The 21,590-nt window shown below is 39.7% G+C and overlaps 1 protein-coding gene across 3 annotated transcripts in view; it reads right to left on the reverse strand.

The window, feature by feature from the left end:
- Positions 1–21,590, reverse strand: part of plxna4 (plexin A4) — a 238,495-nt gene that overhangs the window by 55,248 nt on the left and 161,657 nt on the right. For all 3 annotated transcript variants that reach the window (XM_031726553.2, XM_039601058.1, XM_039601057.1), the window contains exons 6-10: positions 15,948–16,071; positions 12,490–12,643; positions 10,181–10,280; positions 9,494–9,608; positions 687–887 (exon numbers count right to left, since the gene is read on the reverse strand). In XM_031726553.2, coding sequence (XP_031582413.1) covers positions 687–887; positions 9,494–9,608; positions 10,181–10,280; positions 12,490–12,643; positions 15,948–16,071 — 694 coding nt within the window. The remainder of the gene's footprint in view (positions 1–686; positions 888–9,493; positions 9,609–10,180; positions 10,281–12,489; positions 12,644–15,947; positions 16,072–21,590) is intronic.

Below are 21,590 nucleotides of genomic sequence, written 5' to 3' on the forward strand. Positions count from 1 at the left end.
CATGTGCACACGCGCGCACAGTGAAAATACACACACAAACTCAAACACACATGCTTTAAACTCACAAACGCACACTATACACACCAGCGAGCATTGAGAGATTATTTTTCATTTGGTTCTGTAACACTAGCAGAATGGAGGGTTGGTGCAGGAATCATCATTTTCTGCTAAATTACAGTTTCCCTCCTTCACAGCTCAATCAAAGTACAATATTTGGAATGTGCAGTGATTATGCGCACAAATCCCACAGACATCTTTACTGACATACACACTTAGAGTGATGAAGATAGACAGGAAGATGGGATGTTATTGTATCAACAGACGATTAGCATCAAGACCAGCATAAAGCCTTTTTCATGCTCATCCTTCGTTCCTGTCAATGCATTATTCAGTCAGTGAATGGAGAATCATTGCAGCTAGAGACAAAGTTGGGCACTTATCTCATCTACCACCTGTCTAGCTGGAAGACCAAAAATCCCTCAGCTGGAATCAGTGTGTGCATGTGGCTGTATGTGAAGGAGAAAGATTGCAAAAACATCTTTTATAGGTAATCTAACTTTTATAGAAAAAGTTTGCAGACATGGGCCATCTTTACAGAGATAGGTGCAGGTGGGTGGTGGTCAAGGATGATATGTCACACAAGCTGCGACACTGAAAACACACAGACACCCACAGACTCTTCTCACCGATGTGTTTTGACACTGCACCGAGGAGCTGTTGAAGCGCAGGGCAGGAACCCGGTGCTCGTTTCCTTGGATGGTGAGCAAACACTCGTAACCCCTCTGTCCAGACTGTGGCTGAGGAAGGTTTTTAGCCCGTAGGGTGATGGGCTTCACCACATTGACAGGCACCAGTATCCTTTCTGCAGGCAGCAACTGGGGACACCCCTGGAGGCAAAGCAGCAGAGAAACAAGAAAGGTGGTCAGTGGGTCTAATGCCAAATTGCAAATGAAACATTGTTACTCAAAGAGATCCAACAGTGTCACTGTTGAGCTTTTGCTTAAGTAAGCCTTTTGTATATTTTGATTCAAATGCATTCTCCACTTCACTGCTGTTAGAAGTGCAGTTGATTTCTGCAGTGTAAGCAAAATGCCCAAGAGAAGCACATAAGGTTAAAGAGACTGGCATCATTAATGTCTTAAAGTGACTTGCGCTTCATTTAATCCACAGACCATATGAAAGATGAATGCAAGCTTTTTTAAAAACATGGATTCACAAGTAAGACAAACACGCCTGCTAATTAATAACCAGTAAAATCCAAAAATATCTGTCACCAAAACTGAAGGAGAAGGGTATGTTATTTGTCAAATTATCCCATTAAACATTCTTCAAAAAGGAACTGAGACCACAAACACAGTGGACAGGTCCATCAACTTCAATTAGCAAACACCAAAGAGTTATAGCTGGCTGTGTTGAGAGACATGCCAATCAAAATCCCTCAACTCCCGTATCTGGATGAAAAGTGTAAATGCACAGGAGAGCTACCCACAGAGACCAAAATAGTTTTTTGGAAAAATGCTTTTTAATGTAACGTTTGTAAAGGTTTTGGAGTCAGAGTCTTTTTTTTTATCCTTTTGGTTCTCTTGATATTCCCAGTAAGATGTGTCACTCTTTCCCATCATTGGGGTCAAATGCAGCACTGATCTCCTGCAAAGCAAGCCCAGTCTTGCTTATAGCGCTGTTTTTTGCAAAAAAGCTCATACCTATGCTGTTTTTCATGATGTGAATAAAAAGAAAACAATTTAAATCCGTTTCATTTTTTTAAAAGGCAGTAAGGAAAGTTACTGCTTGCACCAGGACATTTCCTAAAATCTAACTAACGCACAATGTGCTGCAAATTCACAGAGACATTCACACTTATCATTTATCTCACTAGATAGCATACCACCTAACAGTACTTCACAAACATTAGTTTAATTTAATGACACTTCAGTATATTTTCAGTGTTTAGTGCTTTTATTTGTTCTATTTTCTGTTAAGTAGAGGTCAGCTGTGTTTCCTACAGGCCCATGGCCTGCTCACATTCAACGAGTGAAGGTCAATAGGTACTCTAATGTCATTACCCACAGGAGAGGAGCATTAATGATATAACAAAAAAGGTACTTATTCTGATAGGATATGAGCTCTGAGTTTGAATTTGTGCATTTCCTTTTCAAAATCTAGGGTCTGCTGTATGAGAGTGTTGTATGCTGTAAAACCCCTTCTGGCAAATTTGTGATTTTTTTCTGTGATACTTGTGCCCATGTTAGGTGAGAAAAGATAACAGAGAAAGGGGAAGACCAAGACAGAGGTAAAAGTCACTTAGCAATTGGAGGTCTAAAATTAACAGCCAATCAATTCAGGTGTGACTAGCTGGTTAAATATAGAGCACCTATGACTCGCCTGAAGGATGAAGAGGAGAAAAAGAGAACAGGTGAGGAGAGGGGAAGGGATGGACAGAAAAGGAAAGGCAACGACCACAGAGGATAACTGAAACAAAAAGCATTATCAAGAGAACAGAGAAGTGACTGACAACCAGAAGTTAAAGGTGAAATGGGTGGTAAAGCAGGGTAAAGAGAGAAAATGAAGAACAGCGCTTCCCTAAGTACTTTTCAAAAATGTTTTCTCTGAAGGGTAGTTGAAATAGAGAGAAAAAGATGGCAAAATTGGTCAAATGAAGGAGAAGAACAACAAAAGAACACAGCAATGGGGGGAAAAACCCCCACCGTTAAGTGTATGTGACAGGACGGGCTTTAGCATGTCAAAGAAGGAAAAGGAAAGACGGTAAAAAGAGGGAGAGCAGATAAGGTGAGCCCCCACGCGGATGGAGCTGGGGGGAGTGAAGCATAGCGCACGTTGAACCGGGTGATAACACTTGTTTGAAGTTCATTAAAAGCCACTTGATTGGGTTAGGCTAAGTGAGTGACTGACTGGATAGCTGCGTGGTGAGAGAGGGGAACGCTCTGTGACACTATTCACAAAGTCATTATAGATAAATGACACACAGGGTGAGCGAGTTCAGCGGTGAAGGAGAGGAAGGAAGTTGCGGTGCATGCGTGTTTGCTCTTCCAAATCTCATTTTCCTAAGAACGAAGGGTCATATTTGGTGAATGAAAATGAGTGGGAGAGCAAAGAGAGATGCAATCCATTTTTAATCATGTCTCTTCCAGTTAATACACTTGAACAATGGGGGACAATGAATTTGATCTGGTTTGTGGAAATGAAGGCATGGAAAGCACCCGAGTATGACTTAACACAGTGACTTATGCTGAATTTTCAAGACACAGATGAACACTGATAGCGGCATATGATGACGAGGAGACAGGATTTCACACACACAAACATCACAGGAAGTAGATGCATGCATGCAAGCACAGTTAAAGTGCACCGTGGTGTTTGAGATGAGCGAAATTCCCTTTTTTTGCAAATGCATGTAGACTAAGGTTAATAGAAATTTTACTGTATGTACAAAAACAGAATCACATTACAGTATAAAATGAATGTCATCAACTAAAAGTGTTATGGACTGAACTAGTTTTCCACTTTAGTAGAATTGTTAAATTGCATTTTGATCAAAAATATGCATTGCTGCTGAAAAGACTGAAAAACTTTAATGTCTTTGCCAGACATTAAAACATCGTTGAAATCTGGATAAAACGTTAAAGGTGAAAATCTATCCTTTCAGATTGATGAAAAGATTAGAAAAAAAATGTCTCTTTACATTAAAAGTTGGTTGACAAGGACTTGCTTCTGCAAAATCTTTAAATGATCAACAGATTCAAACCCGTACTGTGAGCCTCGGTCTAGAGGCTCATGCATACAAGCTCACCGCACTGCACTACATGATAAAAAACTGACCAACCACACTTTCACAGGTATCCAGGCCACTAAAGGTTCTTATCCACATCAGATATTATGATATCATAATTGCCTTAAAGCCAATGAGCCAAAATAACCCGTGTATAGGACATATAAGTGTATTTATACACCTATAACACTTATAGAAGCATTTTATTTTCATTTTTGAAAACAAAATCTAATTAATTTCCTCAAAACTTGAACATTATGATACAGATGATACACCTTGATGTCATTACACTGTCTGGCAACCAGCTAACAACAGACTAATATGAAATTTATAGTAGTATAGCAGAATAGGACCCGAGCATAGCAGAGAACTCATAAAAAATTGACTAATTGCTATATTTCATTACATTTTCTCAATGTGATGAAGTATAGTACATCTGTTTGCCAACAGCACAGACTGGATGTTGTGTGACTCTCAAACAAATGTAGATTTTTTTTCCTTTTTTTAAATAGACATAATGGAAATGGTGCAAAAAGACAAAAATAGTCTCTGTGGAGGTTGAAATTTTTTGAAGCTGACTTTCCACATTACAACATAACCTCACATCAAGCGCTGTATTCTTTGCCAGATTTGTGAGGTATCATTCATCGTGTATGTTAAAGTCAATAAAACCTCCTTAACCGCCTTTAAATAAACATATTTTGTGACAGAAGAGATAAACATGAAAAAGGAGAAATACATAAATCTCGCTTAAATACCGATTATAAATGCATCATGCGGAAGTGAATTCACAACCGAGGCAGTGTGTATAATGGTGGTAGTCTGTGTTTTTTGCTACTTAGCTCTAATTTTTCATATTTGTATGTACGCATACACACTCAGACACACTTGTATAACAGTACGATCACTGCCAGCTCTTCCTGAGGCCAAGTGGGCTTTTATTGGTTTGGACAAACACATGCATATCCCCTAGCTGGCTAGAGATGCTCATGCTGCTGGCAGTGATGCTTGCTGTTGCTGTTGAGATTTATGTCAATGTTAGGTAGGTTTAATGTCTGTGTATTTATTGTTTCCTTGTCTAGCTCAATGACTGAGGTACACCAAATAGCAGGGGAGGAAATGCAGATTCACATACAAATACATTCATACATATAAACACATACAAATGATAAATGGCAGACAATGACAGAAAACTTTGCACTCTTTCAAAGCCGTACCTATAATTGGGGTTTGAATTATAAGTTCCATGAAAGAAGAAAGGAACTCAATAGTTATTTTACTCAGATTCCTACTGCAATCCAATAAATCAGGGGTTAAATTAATTTGTGGCGCTCGCATAATTTACAAATTACACTAACTAAATGCAAAAGAAGGCGTTTCAGTGGCTCAGAATAATTATTTCCAGTTTTCTAGTTCCCTGTGAAAACTACTGACAGCATGTTAAATGGATTATTTAGAACAACAGGAAAACAATTTCTGGAAAGAGATGTTGCTGTTGTTTTTCCAAAATGTAATTACGTGAACATATTGTGTATTTGTGGGGATCTTAAAATCCAGGACATATTTAACTGAAAATATCAGCATGTGTAGAGACAAGTAGAAGTTTTTGGAGTTTTTTTTGATAAAGGGGGAATATTAAAGTGGGAGAGATGGGAACTACAAACTACACTTTGATGTGGATTGAACTAGCTGCTTAACTGTATGTGTTTTACTTTATGTGTCTGTCGGTGTGCGTGTGGTGCCGGGAGCTTCATTGACAGTCTTCCAGTCATGTAATCAAACACTTGCAGTAAATCACTAAGAAAGGAGAGTATCTGTCAATAGCATGACTCATCATAACAACATAATAAGCTAAGATGTCTGAAAAAAGTCGGCGCCTCTCCCCCCAAATATGTAATTACCCTTCATTCTTCCTCTCTCCATCGCTGCCTCAATGTTTTCTTTAACCTCACCTCTGATTCTCAGTAATGCTTTTTCCCTCCTTCATTTCTATCTCTCTAAACGCATCCTGTGCTGTTTGATCTATCTCACTGACCCTTCTCATTTCTCTTATCAACTCTCTCGCTGATTGCCCTCCCTCTTTTCTGACTCCTTTTCTTCTTTGGGACCTACTTAGATCTGATAATTAGAGCCTCGTGGGAGGTGTGGATGGGTGGAGATAGGGAAAGTGACAGAGAGTAGGAAGCAGAATGGGAGCTGTGAATGTAAAAGCCCTTGGCATAGTTTGAAGCTAAGGAGGGAGGGAGACTGAGAGAGAGACAGAAAGAGAGAGAGAGAGACAGACATAATTATAGAAGTGCAAGGTGTGAAGATGAAGAGGATCTTAAGTTTTTATACATGCGCACACACACTTAGTGGTTACCAAGAGCTCCCCTTAACAAGCCTCTGTTTTATCATATCCAACAGAGCCTCGGGCAAAGACACTCTCCACGTTCTCTGCTCTTCACTCGTTTCTCATCTCTGTTTTTATCCCACCATTCATTCCTTCATTGCCTTAAAGTTTTCCCAAATAACTGGTTGCTTCTTTTTTTTCTTGCTATATCTGTTATTTTTTCCTCCTCTCTGCATTTGCATCCATTTGTTTTTAAGATCTGTTAGGATTTATTAAAATGTGTTTTTTCATCATTTTCCAGGTTATGAAAACATTCAACTCAATAAACCAAATGTTCATATTTCAGAATACAGAAGGAGCACTGCAACACATCCCATAGAGGAATAAAAAACAAGTAATCAGGGCTTCATCCAAACCACTTTATTTTATCGTTAACAGCAAAAAACTGTTGATTGTAAAAAAAACAACAACCCAAAAACAAGGTAAAGTATGTGCATGTACAACTATGGTAGGAAGACTAAGTTCATCTGTCAGCCCAGATCTTAAAACACATTGTTGGTAATCATTTCTCTGTTTGCCATTTCCAAATAAATTTCCCTAACTTCAGGGGTTTGTTTAAAGCCTCTATGATCATCTGACTGCTTCTGTTTCTTGTTATTGTGCCTTTTCTTATTCCCGTATTTTCAGATGTTACCTCTTTAATCTTTCACTTTCAGCGCCTTTCTGTAATTTTCTTTTCAACTTTGTTTCATTTGCTTTCGTTCTCGATTTTCGCGTATCCATTTTTCCTCTTTTCTCTGCAAATACTCAAACTGGTCCTCAACAGTCAGTGCGTGTGCATGGCATTGATTTGTCCATGAATTGAACCAAAGCACCTCGCTCTACCATTTCTGTCTAATATTGGCAACTAACAGCTATTACAATTGGCATTTAGGTTCTTTAATAACATTATCCTGATCACTTGATCAATAACTTCCTGGTAAATAAAGTCTACGGCATTGATCACGCAGTCAAGAAGCAAATAATCAAACAACAACAAAGGACAAGGATGCTTTATGTGCCAGGAGATAGTGATACATCTTTGGTAACATTAATATTTGTGTGTGTTTTGTATCTTCCTACCAACTGAATATATTAGGGTAAGGCTTGGCAGAAACTCAGGATATGAACATGCTGTGTTATAGACGGAGGAAGAAGAAGGGGAAATATCCCCCTGTGGTTTTCATCAGACAAAGAGAACAGGAAGTGTCCCCAGTTTCATCAGTGTCTTTAGGTGAGACCATGTGTGAATTAGGGAGGAGAGATGAAGTCTGAAACAGAGCTAAATATGTAGGAAAACAAATATTGTTCACTGGGTAAACACAACCTATTCACATCAGTGCTGCAGAGGTTGGAAATGACTGTTGGCTCTTTCTACAGTGAAACTGAATGAAGCTGCAAGCACGTCCATTGTCACTGAGACTCATCAGAATGATGGCTAAGTCCTTGACATGTGTGGAGGGCAAACAGGGACACGCCCTTAGTTAATGTGCCAACAGGCAAATGTCTGATCCGTGTGCCCATATCATTGCTGGCATGAATAAAAAGGCATTCACTGTACGCCCAGGCTGGGCTTTAACACTGTCCTCCGATGCATACTAACAACAAGCTCAACCAGTAGGGAGATTTGCCTGGCCTCGATCATTAGCATAGAGTTAGGGGATTATTCAGATCACTTCCTGAAATCCCCTAATTGTAATAGTACACAAAAATTCATGTGCTGCAGTAAGAGGCCATCCCGTTTCAGTGCAAAGTTGACTTGATGCCTTTTGTGAAATCTGCAAAATCTTCTACGGCTGTATGTGAGTGTGCATGCTATCAAGCTTATAGGTTTGTGTGTCTGTTAATTCAAAAAGACCACCAAAAGTCTGGCAGAAAAATACATGACCCTGGATTTGAGGGGTTAATTAAAAGCAAATTAAAAGTCATTAAGCCCCCAAAACACCTGCCTTTTTCGAAACAACATGTCAAAAAAAAGGATGTCATTAATGTGCTAATACCAAATCCGCCTTGCTTTATTTATGGTTTTCTTTTAGTCAGCAACACAATAGGAGAGGATTCAAGCGTTATTATCCAGAGTCAATATTGACCACTGGCGCCTGAGCTAATTGGAAAAGTAAACCTGCAAAGACTCACGCTTGGGCCTAACTAAGCAGAAGGTTCAAAAGGATAATGGAAACGGCGGAAAAAGAAAATAATATCGTCTGAGCAGGTTGAATGGCTCCGGGGAAACATGGGTGGAATAACACAATCGAGAGCAGACTGCTCATCAAAGGAGACAATCTGGCTAAGCTTGTCCCTGCCCGTCATGCGGCGTCTGCCAACCTAGACATGAGCACTAGTGATCTTCATCATAGCGCACCTCAGGCTAAGATTAACAGGCCACTCACTCCCTGTAAAACCCTCCCCCTGAAAGCCACTGCAAATTGTCAGCAAACAGACAGGCCAAAGACAGCCACACACTGTATATACACATAAAAATACAGAGAAATGCAGATTCCTGTGGAATACTGTACCCACAGGCCCAAATCATGGGCACATCCCTTAAATTTCCTTTACCTCCTCGCTTGGCCCTAAAGGCTACTACTGCTGCAGCCGCTCTAAATCAGCATGAAGCCTCTCTCTCACAGGATGGGGAGTGGCTGCTTTGGGGGCATTCACTGAATGTACCCCATCCAGCGAGTTGCTTGTCCTCTGCAGCAGAGCAGCCTAATTACAGTGGGTTCTGTTTTGAAGGGAATAGAACTGGCTGCCAATACTATTGATAATTCACACAGACTAAGCTGTCGCAGGGAATAGGGTTGGGCAAGTGGAAATGACTCAGTTTTATTAGCTTCCACTGCCCTTTGATGTGCAGTCAAGAGCGAGACATGCCAAGAGACTCATGCCAGATGGAAGCACTACAGCTGAAAGGTGTCTCAGTCCTTTTAACATAACTCTTTTTGCATGTAAAACCTCCACCGATGGCTATTAGTCTCACATAGCCAAACATTTCCCCTCAATTTATTTCACCATGTTTTATAACTTAGCTGGCTCAATACCCAGAGGCTGGACTGAAGCTGGGCTGCAGTAAAATCTGAGGATTTGTGGACAATGTCTTAATGGGATGTAATTTGACAGTCTTTAAATCTATAGACAGAAGTGATGCTAGAAAACATGGTCCTCCTTGAGAGCTGCTTAAACAACAATTGTGACAGCACATTTTTACAATCCCTGCCTAGCTCTGGCAACGTCTACCTTCTGGATGCTACAATGTGTTTCAATACCTGTACAGGTTGAAAATAAAAACAAAAATCAATGCAAACTTTTAATCTCATGCTCGGTTTGGGACTCACCTCAGGCTTCTTCACTCGACCCTCCTGGAAGGAACATGTGCGAGGGTCATGGGTACAGTCATGTCTGTATTTACACCAGTGGCACTGGTAGGGACTACTCACACATGACAGACACCTAGAAGGAGAGCATAGTTTTGAATTAGGAATATCAGCACCAAATGCACTGAAGAACAAAAGCTCAATATGCCAACTTATGTACACAAATGAATTGTGCACATAGTTTGTGGCAGTTTTTCAACAATATGAAGGCATTAGATTTGCAACAAAGTATCTGCTTTAAATGCACTGGACCTTACAGAGCACTTTTCTAGTTGTACACTCAAAGCACTTTATACAACATATCTCATTCATGTTGTCTATGTATATACACTTTCTACCAAACATTAGCACTACAATGAATGCATTGGGAGTAACCTGTGGTTCACTATATTGCCCGAAGATACTTTGGCATGCAGACTGGAGCAGCCAAGGATTGAACCATGAACCTTTCAGTAAATAGACGACCTGCTCTACCTCCTGAGCCAGAGCCACCCCAAAGGCCAAGGAAGCAAGACACAAACTAATTGCAAATGCTGCATGCCTTGACTCTTTAGTTCTGCCCCCCAGATATTAATACAACATAACTTCGGCATTGTTTTACACGGTTACTGAAGTGCAATTGAAAACCATTACTAGATGTAAACTTACGATTTGTGCACACTGCAATTGTAGAAAACAAAACTTGTATTTGCAAATGCCAGGCCGGTCTCTTTGGACTTGAGATAGAGCTGCACGATCTGGTGGTCACCTAGAGAAAACAGATTAAAGTCACAATTAACGGTTTGATACACAGAGGTAGAAATAAAGCTTTTGTACTCTGCTAACAAAACAAAGAAACACAAGACAAGGACAACAAGAATGAGAACTAACAGAAGGAGGAATTGCCTTTGTTTCAGAACACGTTACTTGAAGCCGTTATTGACAGCTTCATTCAACTCTTCAAACAAGTAGGAGAAACAAAACAGTATTATAATGGTAATGCTAGAGTGTCACCGCTACTCTTTCAGCACAGGCAGAGGGTAGACACCACTTGTATGATAATCATTTCATTCGCTTATTCAAATATCACTTTGCAACGTCGAGTTAGATTTCGCTTTAAAGAAAAAGAAAATGACTGCACTGCCAGGAGCTACAGGTGATCAGCTTGTTGCAATGGTAAAGGTAGTATGTCTTAGCAAAGAAAGAGAGTAGAAAGAGGGTTTTAACTCTACCTATTCCTGGCGTCTGACAAGAAACAAAAGTTGGTGCATATCCCTTGGGATGGACAATATTCCCCTGGAAAAGTCTTTGAGAGAGTCTTTGACAAGGTAAAGGAAGAAGATGAAACGGAAAGTACGTGTGTGTTTGTGTGCATCTGTTCGAGCGTGCGTGTCCGTGAGCTTGCGCCTCATCTGTATTTGGTGTGTCCTTTTGTCTGGCACTAATGAAGGAGTTCATGTTTAATTCAACAGCCCATCCACACATCTAAATGCGCTCTCTCTCTTTCTACACTACCTATGTATCTCTCTCTCATCCTCGCTCTATCTCTATACCCAGGTCTCTTCACTTCCTTCCACGTTGCAACTCCTTCGTCTCCCCCGTGTCTGTCCCCCATCTCTCCAACAAAGGAGGAATCATTCATCAATCACAGTAAAGCGCCACTGACAACGGATCTGTCCTAATTAGGCCACCTAAATGTTACCTTGAAGCCTGGTAACACTATCTCTCCCCGCCTCTCGTCACTTCATCCATCGCTCTCCTCTCCCTTTTCCCTCTTTCAACCGACCTTAGACTAATGAGTACTAGTAAAAATTGAAGATAAAAGACGCAAACATTTGGAACGGTTTCCTCTCCCTAAAACAGCAAAACCATATGTTTGTGAGAGTGGAGGGTAAAAAGCAGTCGGTAGGGAGAAATGCTGTATGGATCATTTGTGGATGACTCAGTGTACATATTTGCACATCAATGTTTGCATGACTGCAGCATTACCAGCTTTACATGTGACATAGCAAACATTGAACAAATTTTTTTTTTAATTCCCCAAAGCACCCTCAGGCTCCCTTTCAGCTGTACATGTACATGTGTGTCTGTCTGTCTGTGGATAACTTTATTGAAGTGATTTCATATGTCTGTTAGGCACATGTATGTGTGATTCTTCTGTTCTTCTGTTCTAGGCGCAACCGAGGAATAAAGAAAAACGCGAATGTGTATCTTTGCATTTGAATCCATTATATAAACAATGTAGAGACTACTTTTTTTGCACGACGCGTAAACAGTTGCAAATATCATCTTCTTTAGAGCCTATCCATCATAAATGGTAGCATTACAGCCGAATCCTAATATTTTTTGTTCTCTATTTCTTCTTTTAGAAAGAAAAATCAAGGGATGGCACTTTCATTATCTCAACACGAGGACACGTAAGCGTTGGTGAAGGATCAACTGCCTGCAGACAGACCTTCCCAGATGGGAGTTTTCTCAATTAGAACAAGCTTGACCACCCAAGAGAGAGAAGGACAGGGTTATCAAAAGAAAAACTCCATGTAAATGAAAATGATCAGTAAGGCAGTGGTACACAGGGAAACTGTCTACAGAGACTATATTATCTCTAGGCTACATGTTAGCTGAAATGCTGTAGTAAAGCCACGCTGTGAAGTGTGATTTTCTGCTTTTTACACCAGGGTTAACTAGGGTCCCATAACTCCCTCTAGAGCGTATTCACGTTAAGGTAGGAGAGAAGAAAAATCCCACATTCAGACAAATAACTAATGTTCATTCAATTACTAAACATATCCTAAGGCAGTGCTTCAAGGCCCGCTGAGTTACTGATGGCAATGAGAAAACAAAAATTCACAGAACACTCATTGCCCTAGGACAAGCATGCTTCTGACAGAAGGGAGAATATCCAGATGTGCATGTACCTGACAGTCATTCAAGTCCTAATCTAATACGTGATGACTCCAGTCTTTTTTTTTCTTTACCTTTGTCAACGATTATTCGTGGCATTTCCTTTTCAGCGGGCGAGGAGCACTTTATCCGATTTCCCTCCACCAAGCCATTCATCTCAGCCAGGTTCTCAAATGTACAGTTGACACCTGCAGAGAGTTCTGGAACATTATGGGCTTCCAACACCAACTGCAGAAAGGGAAAGAAAAGTGATACAAGCCGTCAGGATATGATAAAAGAGATTAAGGCCAGCTAAAGCTAACACATACATGAGAGCATGAAAGCCAGTTTAAAACATAGATGATGACATATCCAGGTGCATTTTATAGCTGCCCTGCGGTCTAAGATAAAAAAGTGAGACAAACAAGATAAACAAGCCCTAAATGTAATTTTATGGCTGACACACATCTGCGAGAACTTCACATTTTCAGATATGACTGCTGAGGAGGAAACTCATGCAAGGTCACTGCAGAGTAAAGATCCATCAGCACAGTGGTCAGTGGCCAGAGGGGACACTGGGAGGGTTCTTGAACCAGGTGTCAGGTGCATATCCTGACTGAGTGTCCACACAACATGGACACCCTCTAATGCATTAAGACATAAAACTGAAATCAGTTTCATCTTAACAGGCTGTATCCAACTGCCAAGAGCACTAATACCTTTCTAGTCACCTTTCATTATGCCTTGTGGCATTGTATGAGCTACATTGATTTTTCAATACCACATTAAATTCCTGGCTGTCTGGCTCTCTGAGAACAATAGGTGTTGTGGTATAAAATGTTTTGGAAAAGGTGAATAAAATGATAAAAACAGAAAACTCAAATTCAAAGTAAAACTCAAAGTGCAGGATGAACTATTAGCGAGAGGATGAAATGGCTAGAAGGAGGTCTGAGATTAACAAATGAGGCTGTGAACAAGGGGGGGGGGGGTGCTGGCACACAGGGTGCTGGACAGCAAGTGAAAAGAAGACTTTTGAAATAAAGAATGCAAATTCCCCCTTTTCATTTGAAAATGCTGTGTAAGCTCTTTCAGCTTCTCAGGAAAAAAGGCTTCAGGTGAAGTAGTGACAGTGGGAGAGAGAAAAAGTACTCCATGGATAAAAGGAAGAGAAAAAAAACACAGACTTGGGGAGGCAGATGGAGAGGGGTCAAGACCGAAATATACATACTGACGGAAAACTGTGTCTGCAAGGGGGCTTTGGTCCAGGCATTGATTTGAGGCGTAGCCTATAGTAGACTTGCAATGTGGTGTTGAAAGCTGCCTCAGCGCCAGAGAAGGGCTGACCTGAGCTGTTTTTATATTGCTATTTAATGGGTACTGGTGTGAATAGATACACAACATCCAGCATAAGGTGGACACTGCATGACTTTTCTCTCTCTCACCTCCTTTGTTTCTCTTCTTCTTTATTTATTTTTTCCTTTTAAGAAGGAAAGGCGGACAGATGTAGAGCTCCCTCAATTACATTTAGAGCCGAGCCACAGCAGTGATGCATGAGTATGGAAATAACATACTCATCTTTAATAGGAACAGCCGACAAATGCGCGCGCACAAATGACCTCCGGTAGTTCATAAAACACCATGCCTGATGCTGAGAATATGTGTTGCTGTTCATCTTAGATGGGTGAAAAATATCCTCGCTGCAGAGAGGATTTATTCAAACGCAGTCAATGCTACAGAGAAGAAGACTGACTTAAACTTTATATCTTCTTATGTTTATTATTATGCAAGCTTTAAATCAGATATGATTGTTTTATTTATGACCTTTTATGTCCAGAAGAGTGACATAAAAGTAAGATCTAAACTTAAAAGTACATTATTGCTGCATTGCATCTGGCATATAATAAAAAATCTATGTAAATATCAACTATATAAGCAACAATTAGCTCTTAAAAGCCCAGATGCAATAGAGCAATTTCATTTTATAATAACTTCCACTTGCGTTTCCTTTTGACTTGCTAACTTCTGCACCCACACACAGCAAAGCAATGTAGGGAGAAAATTAAGAAAATGAAACAGGATTACAATATATAAAAAGACTACATCCTCTGTGTGTGTGAAAAACTGCATGACACAGCTGTTCCATCTGTGCCTCTAGAAGCATAATAGTATTATAATGAGCACAACCCCTTCTTCCTCCAGTGTTGGGCTGTGATCAGCCAAATATATTTTTGATGGCTTTTGAGGCAGATCCATAAGGAGTCCCTAAAACTATTTGCTCAGAAAGTTATTTTCTGGAGCTCCTGGAGTTTTGAAAATAATGGCTTTTTCTAGAGTAGGTCCAACTGCAGCGGTGATGTGTACCTGTTTCTGTCAAGAATTTCTAAGCCTTATCTTTCTGAACAAATATTTAAGAACAAAAAGGTCAAACAAGAGCCTTTGTCTGTTAGGCAGAAGCCCCTGGATGGGATATGTCTGGCAAAAGGTTAAATACTTGAAAGGCTTGAGCAACAACACACACCCCCATGAATATCATTTTTGTGTTGCAGAGGAACCCTTGATGCAATGGAGATGGAGAGCTGTCATGCTGACCGCACTTTACGAGTTAAAATTGCACCAACGTGTTAACCTCTGATGCTGGGTACAGTAAGGTAAGTGGAATATTTATACTATATAACACACAGTGTTACTGCAGGACTTTCTAGTAGTGTCAAAGATGCTGACATTTAAAAACATTAGCCTCTTGATCCTGTTCAAATCAAAGAAAAAAAAAAGATTTTGTGTCGTGGTGAAAGCTGACAAGGGGATACACCGAGATAGTTCGAGTGCTTGTGTTTCTCCAGTTTCTGCAGAGACATATTTTTGTTGCAATGGATCACAGCCTCTTTGCACACCAATCAATACACTTAAACAATAAAAAACAATTCAGACCCTTTAAATCTGGCAGCTGTTTGAGAATGAAACATCCAGGGGGAAAAGTGGTGCATTTGGCTGCCAACAATCACAATAAACACAGCCGAGCTAAACTATACTCTGTCAATGATTGTTGACATTTGTTGGGAGACCATTTCGTTGGACGGGATTGTAAGTTGTGAGGTCAGGATTTGAGGAATGCCTGCTGGCAGTCAGTAAAATCATATAAAGCAGGATTACAGAGTTAAAACAAGCTACTAATCAGTATTTAGAGCATAATTCCACCATATTACAAATAATGCTTGAGAGTGTGATATTGTCAATCTGCCAGACAAGATATTCTCACCAGCAACATATTCAGTTATCCTCACTTTCTATTGCAATGTGGCTCCAGTAAAGCAAATGCACATTTGCCTGCTAAAAAATGTCCATATGCAGTCAGAGAAAGATATATTTAAATACTTCAAATTAAAATGTGACTAAATTTAATCTTCCAAGTGACACAAAGAGGAAACTGATGCCTGATAGTAAAGGACATGTAACAGACAAAGGGAAACACACAAAGTTTGCGCATCTAAAGCCCCAAACAAGCCTTTGTTTCCATTTCAGGGTATCTGATTCCGTGAATTTGTTTTCCACTCACCGTGACACTAAACTGGGACACGGAGATGTTGTTTGGATGGACACTGAGACGCACACACTGCTTGATGTCGGATGCAAAGCGCCGGGGCTCTGATGAGCGCTCACATTTCTCCTTTCTGGCACACCTGGTAAAAGCACAACAACAGGGAGTGTTATTCGTGGAGACAAATACACACATGCTTATTGACATATGCATGCCTGCAGTAACCTGACCAGGGCTTACCCCTTTCCACCTGTTGGCATCTGGGAAAAGGAGAATGTCCCTCCCCCTCCCTGACAGTTGGTGCTATACACATTTATCATATTTCCTCTCTGGCAGTGTACCAGCCTCGGTGTTCAGTGAATGGAAGGCTGGTCACCACAGGGCCGGGAGCAGTTACATTTAAAACAATGGTTGCTCTATATGTGGAAGTGGAGACGGCCCATTGGAAAAGAGGTAGTAGTCCTCTTCTTTGCAAAGCCATCTTAATGACTGGCATTCATGGGCAGTGCCAAATGCAGGTGGATATGTGGATGTTGTTTGGGAGGTGGGATGGATTACTTCTGTCTAATCCAGTAGAATACAGCATTTTGGGGAGCTGGAAGACTGGACCATTTGTGGTGTAAGAGGAGTTTACTGACTCATGTTCCAAAAACAATCCCTTGATAGACTACAAGGTCATTTCCCATAGCTGGGAGATCTAAATGAGTTCATAATCAAGAGAGTATGAGAAGCGCAACTCGTTCTCACCAAAACTGCTGCAGTGGAAAGTTTTCACATTAAATTTCCAGTAGAAGTGGCTGGCAAACACAATTTTTAAACTGTTGTTAAATATATGCTCGGTGAGAAATTCTAAGTGAAAAAAACGAGCCCCAGACAGTAATATCACCTCAACCTTCTTCTCTACACAAACACCCACACACTCTTGTTCTAATCTAATCCCCTCATAAACTTATTCAAGTTTAATCCCCTATTGATTTAGACAAAAACTTTCTGTGCAATTAACAACCTGGAAAATCCAGAGAGCGCCCTAAAACTCCTTTAGAGGAATAAAAGGCTGAAAAGAAAGGAAGAGGCCTTAATGAACGAATGAAAGAAAGACTTTCGAGGTGGTTGACGTCTGAGATACAGTAATACCTTATGCAGAAAGAGGCTTTTTTCTCCTGAATTGGACAGACAGAAGGAGGGTGGGTTTTGACCTGACATGAGCATTGTAAAGTTAAGCGGCCTAACGTGCTGCAAAGAAGACAGACAAAGAAAATGAAAAGAAATAATCTGTTCGAGAAAGGCACAGAACAGGAGGAGGGGTAAAGAGCGCTGCCGAGAGAGAAACAGAGAGAGAGAGAGAGTGTGGAAAAGAAAGCACAAGAGAAGCACGACTTAAAGGAATGCAACCATTGTTGGCTTTCTGTGAAGCTTTCCCTTCTAAGCTGGTTTGAGTAGGGGTTTAATCGCTTCAGGTTCCTTTGTGCTTTTCAATCACTGATGTCTGTGCCTCCTCTTCTAGCACTGATTTAATAAGGCCGCATCATATAAGTAACCCCCCAGGCAAACAACCCACATAACCCACCCCGCCCCCCAAAAAAACAGCACACTTTCACCGACAAACACTGATCAACCACGACATTAAAAGTGCTGACAGGTGCGGTGCGTGACATGGATCATCTCATTAGCATGCAAAGTTCTGCAGGAAAACCTTGGGTTCTGGCATTATGCGGATGTTACTTTGTACTCTGACAGATACCACCCACGTAAACATTGCTGCAGACCAAGCAACACAATATTGGACAGGCAGTTTTAGCGTTGCAGCAACATTACAAAATTAGATATAGAGTTACATGCGTACCATTGGCTTCTGTTTTGATTCATATTTTAAACAGCATTCCAACTTTTTTGGAAATGAGGTTCTAAATACTTGCTTTTTATGCGCTTTTGTGCCCATAATGATGTCTGTCTTTGTGTGCGTTCCTTAACAGTGTCACGGTACATTGTGTTTTGGTAGAAAAACATGCATTTCATGCCAAAATCGCTGGCTGTATTGCATTATTAACATTAACTGGCACAATCTCTTTAAGTGAATCATCACTATGCATGATTGAATCATTACTAAATTCAATTCAGGCCTAATACATTCAGAAAATGTTCAACAGATAGAACAATTGCTTAAAATTTCAAAGAAGGAATTAGATATCCTCTCACTGATGACACATACTTGAAGATCACCGACCTACATCTGGAGTTGTTGTTCTTCATTTTTTCCCCTCTTCTTTTCTATACTATAGTAACTCCAAACTCTACAGCACAGTTACAGTGAAAACATTGCAGAAAAAGTCACCAGACTTTTCAAAATGACCAATAAAACAAACCCTAGTAGCATTTTGATTTATGAGGGATAAGCTCAGGGTTGATAAATATCTGCTGTCCCTTGCTGAACCTTATTATAACCCAGATTTATGACATCATCTTTATGAGACTCTTGCTGCTGTAAATGACAGTGGTGGAGAGGATGATGATGATGTAGGAACACAACAGTATAGAGAATGAAACAGAGTAAACAGGACAAGATGCAAGAATGTGTAAATGCTGATTTTGTAGTGAATAACATTTTCAAATTTTACAGTTGTTTTTTTTATGTGTGTGTTGCATTGTTTATTTTTCACCAATATTCACGTCTACCAAGATTTGCAGCTGATGTTTTATCATCCGCAGAACTTATAATGCATCTTAATTCAGTTATAAGACATAACGATGCAGTATGAGAGGATGGTTGCAACAACAAGACCTGGCATAGCTGGACTGGGACTTGTTAATACAGGATTATGAGACAAGGTATGATCCTCTACTTTAAAAAGTGGACAGGGGGCAATTTGTTTTGGTTGTTATGCACAGTGAAGATGGATTTAAAAAAAAGAAAGAAATAACCTGACTCACTGAATTTAATCTGCTATAGATTAATTTCACACTTATAGAGATTCTACAACTGAAATATAGAATACATAGATGTATTTGTACTCTGTAAGACCACATTATTCCAGTAAATCAAATCTGTTGTCATGTGCAAAGTATAATGCCAGTGATTAAAAAAAATAAATACAATTCATTCATTTTTTAATTACATTTATTTTCAGGATTATGTGTTTTGTGACAGTTCTAAGAAAAGTGCAGAGGTGTTGAAATTCTGCAGCTCAGAAATCACCGCCTGACCAACACAGCATCACACCTTATGTCTCACTATAAAACACACAAAGAAAGATGGTTGATATTATTATCCATCATTTTGTGATGATCAGTTTCATTGATCGTGACTGCTGTGATTCTAATAGTTTCTGATAGCAATTAAATGCCTGCCTTTGTTATTTAACAGCTGGGGTTAAGCTTCAGTGAGCTATTAAAGCTTAACTAAGAATATTTATAGGAGGTTTGTAACATTTCATTTGCATGTGATTACCAGCTTTTATTAATAAACTGAAAAAATGAAAAGATAGAAGGAAAGGAGAATTCTATTTTTTCCAGTACTTTGAAGGGAAAAGTCACTTTCACCTTGGTCAAAGTGAACACTTTACTTTTGCCTTCAGCCCTGTAAAGTATCCTTTCAATGAACAGCATCTGCATGAGATGCTATTCATTTGATGGAAAGACAGATGCATACCACTGAGAACACATTGGTTTGTTTTTTTTTAATCACAAACAATCCTGCTGTATTTACTTTTTTTTCTGGTGACTCATAGGTAGCCGTATCTATAATGTGTGAGTACACTGCAAAAGTTTCTGTTAATGTTGAAAATATTTTTCATGACCACGATTAAATTGGTTTTGGGAAGATCATCAGACATGTATCTGAGCTATTCAACATCCCTCCACTTGTTTACTGATCTTCTGTTAAGCTGTTTATGGGAAGTGTGGGTCTATAAATATTGCCAAAGACAATGCTATAAGATTGTTTGTTGTAAAGCTACTATTTAAACAAATCGCACTAAATCACAAGATGAACGAGAAAGAAAGGGTCTCTTTTTGCAACAGCGTTTCTAATTTCTAGAACAGTTTCACTTTGGCTTTCTCTGGCCTTGCAGGAACTGTATATTGCATCTCCACCTCTTAAGGTCACAGAATTGCTGAGCAGGTTAAAAAAAAAAACAAAGGGGTCAAATAATTTCTGTTTGAGTTCAACAATGCAGAGAGAATGACTCAAGAGGAGAGGGAAGTTACCGATTTTTTAATCCGCCTTCCTAATAATGGGCAATTGAACTGATGTCTCGAGTTTTTCTGTTCAGTGAGATCACTGGCATAGTGGAGGGCTACACCAACAAAGCACAGGGTGTTCTAGGCATTTTCTTAAAGCACAATGCAACGTCACCCACTAATCAGGCAAACACTCAGATCGAATGAATTTTTTTTCAGATGCACTTTTAGGAGAATGGACTATTATGTGTTGTTAAGACTGTTTTTTGTCTGGTTCATCTTCCACCAGCACACTGTCACAATTTATGCATGCCAATCCTCTTTTTAGTTTGATTAAATGAAACCTCCTTTTACTTTATTCACTCCCAGCAGAGAATCCTACTGAGATGCTAGTGGGTGACCAGTTAACAGATGCATATGAATATTTTCATTTACCAAATGGCCTTGCATCCTGATTGAATCTCTAACCAAAGCATAGGATAGCAACACACATTGGCTATGCCCATGCCGGGAGAGGGGAGAATTTATGTGGCCGTTTGGTGACTTGGGACTTTACTGAGGGGATGTTTAAGATAATGCCTTACATGGTTTAACTGATGTAAGTGATGGGCATTATCAGAGCAAAGCACCGGATAATTGTTTTCAATTACATTCCACGCGGACCCTGAAAGGAAAGAAAGATTGCATCATTTGTAACAATATGTAACAATCTCACCCTTTTGTAAACATCAAAGAATAGAACATTTAGAGGACCCCCGAGATCAAAGCGATTTAGATTTCAAATAGCAGTCATAAAAAGCTTGACTCGGGCTATCTTTTCCCTTTTTTTTTTTCAGAGAATTAGACGTCCAACATCTATTCATTTGAATAGTAAACACTGCTGTTGTGAAGAGCTGTTTGACTGACTGGCAATGACACGTTATGAAAGAACAAGCTGAAAGGATTAGATGGGCCCTGAATGAAAACTAATCTGCACTCTTGTTTCTCCCAGCCTTTGATAAGGTGACACAATTACAGAGAGAGACTGGGCAAAGGGCACAGAAGGATTTTTTTTAGCTTTGGCAACTGTTGATGAGGCTGTCACAGCTATTAAAAGCAAGATAACCTTATGGATAATACATTTCACCACAAAATATTTATCACAGCTACAGTATTATATGCAACATGTGCATACAAGCCAGAAAAATAGATACATAGTCAACACTAAGAGATGATTTAAAATGACATGCATATGATTTTACCATGTACCATTTAGCTTAAAAAGGTGACATGACTGATGTCATGTCATTGCAACAACAAATAAACACAATGGGCAAAAGTAATATCAATTGTACAATATTTCTTTGTATTTTAAAGCATTAAAATAAGGCACATTGTAATGCCACTTTATTATGAAGCTTAGAAAATGAGGACATCCATCCATTTTTATTCCTCAGTGTATGTACAAATTGCTGATGGTAAAGGGAAATGTTAGGATTAAGATAT

Source organism: Oreochromis aureus, linkage group 17, assembly GCF_013358895.1.
Source record: "Oreochromis aureus strain Israel breed Guangdong linkage group 17, ZZ_aureus, whole genome shotgun sequence".
In the NCBI taxonomy this organism is placed as follows: domain Eukaryota; kingdom Metazoa; phylum Chordata; class Actinopteri; order Cichliformes; family Cichlidae; genus Oreochromis; species Oreochromis aureus.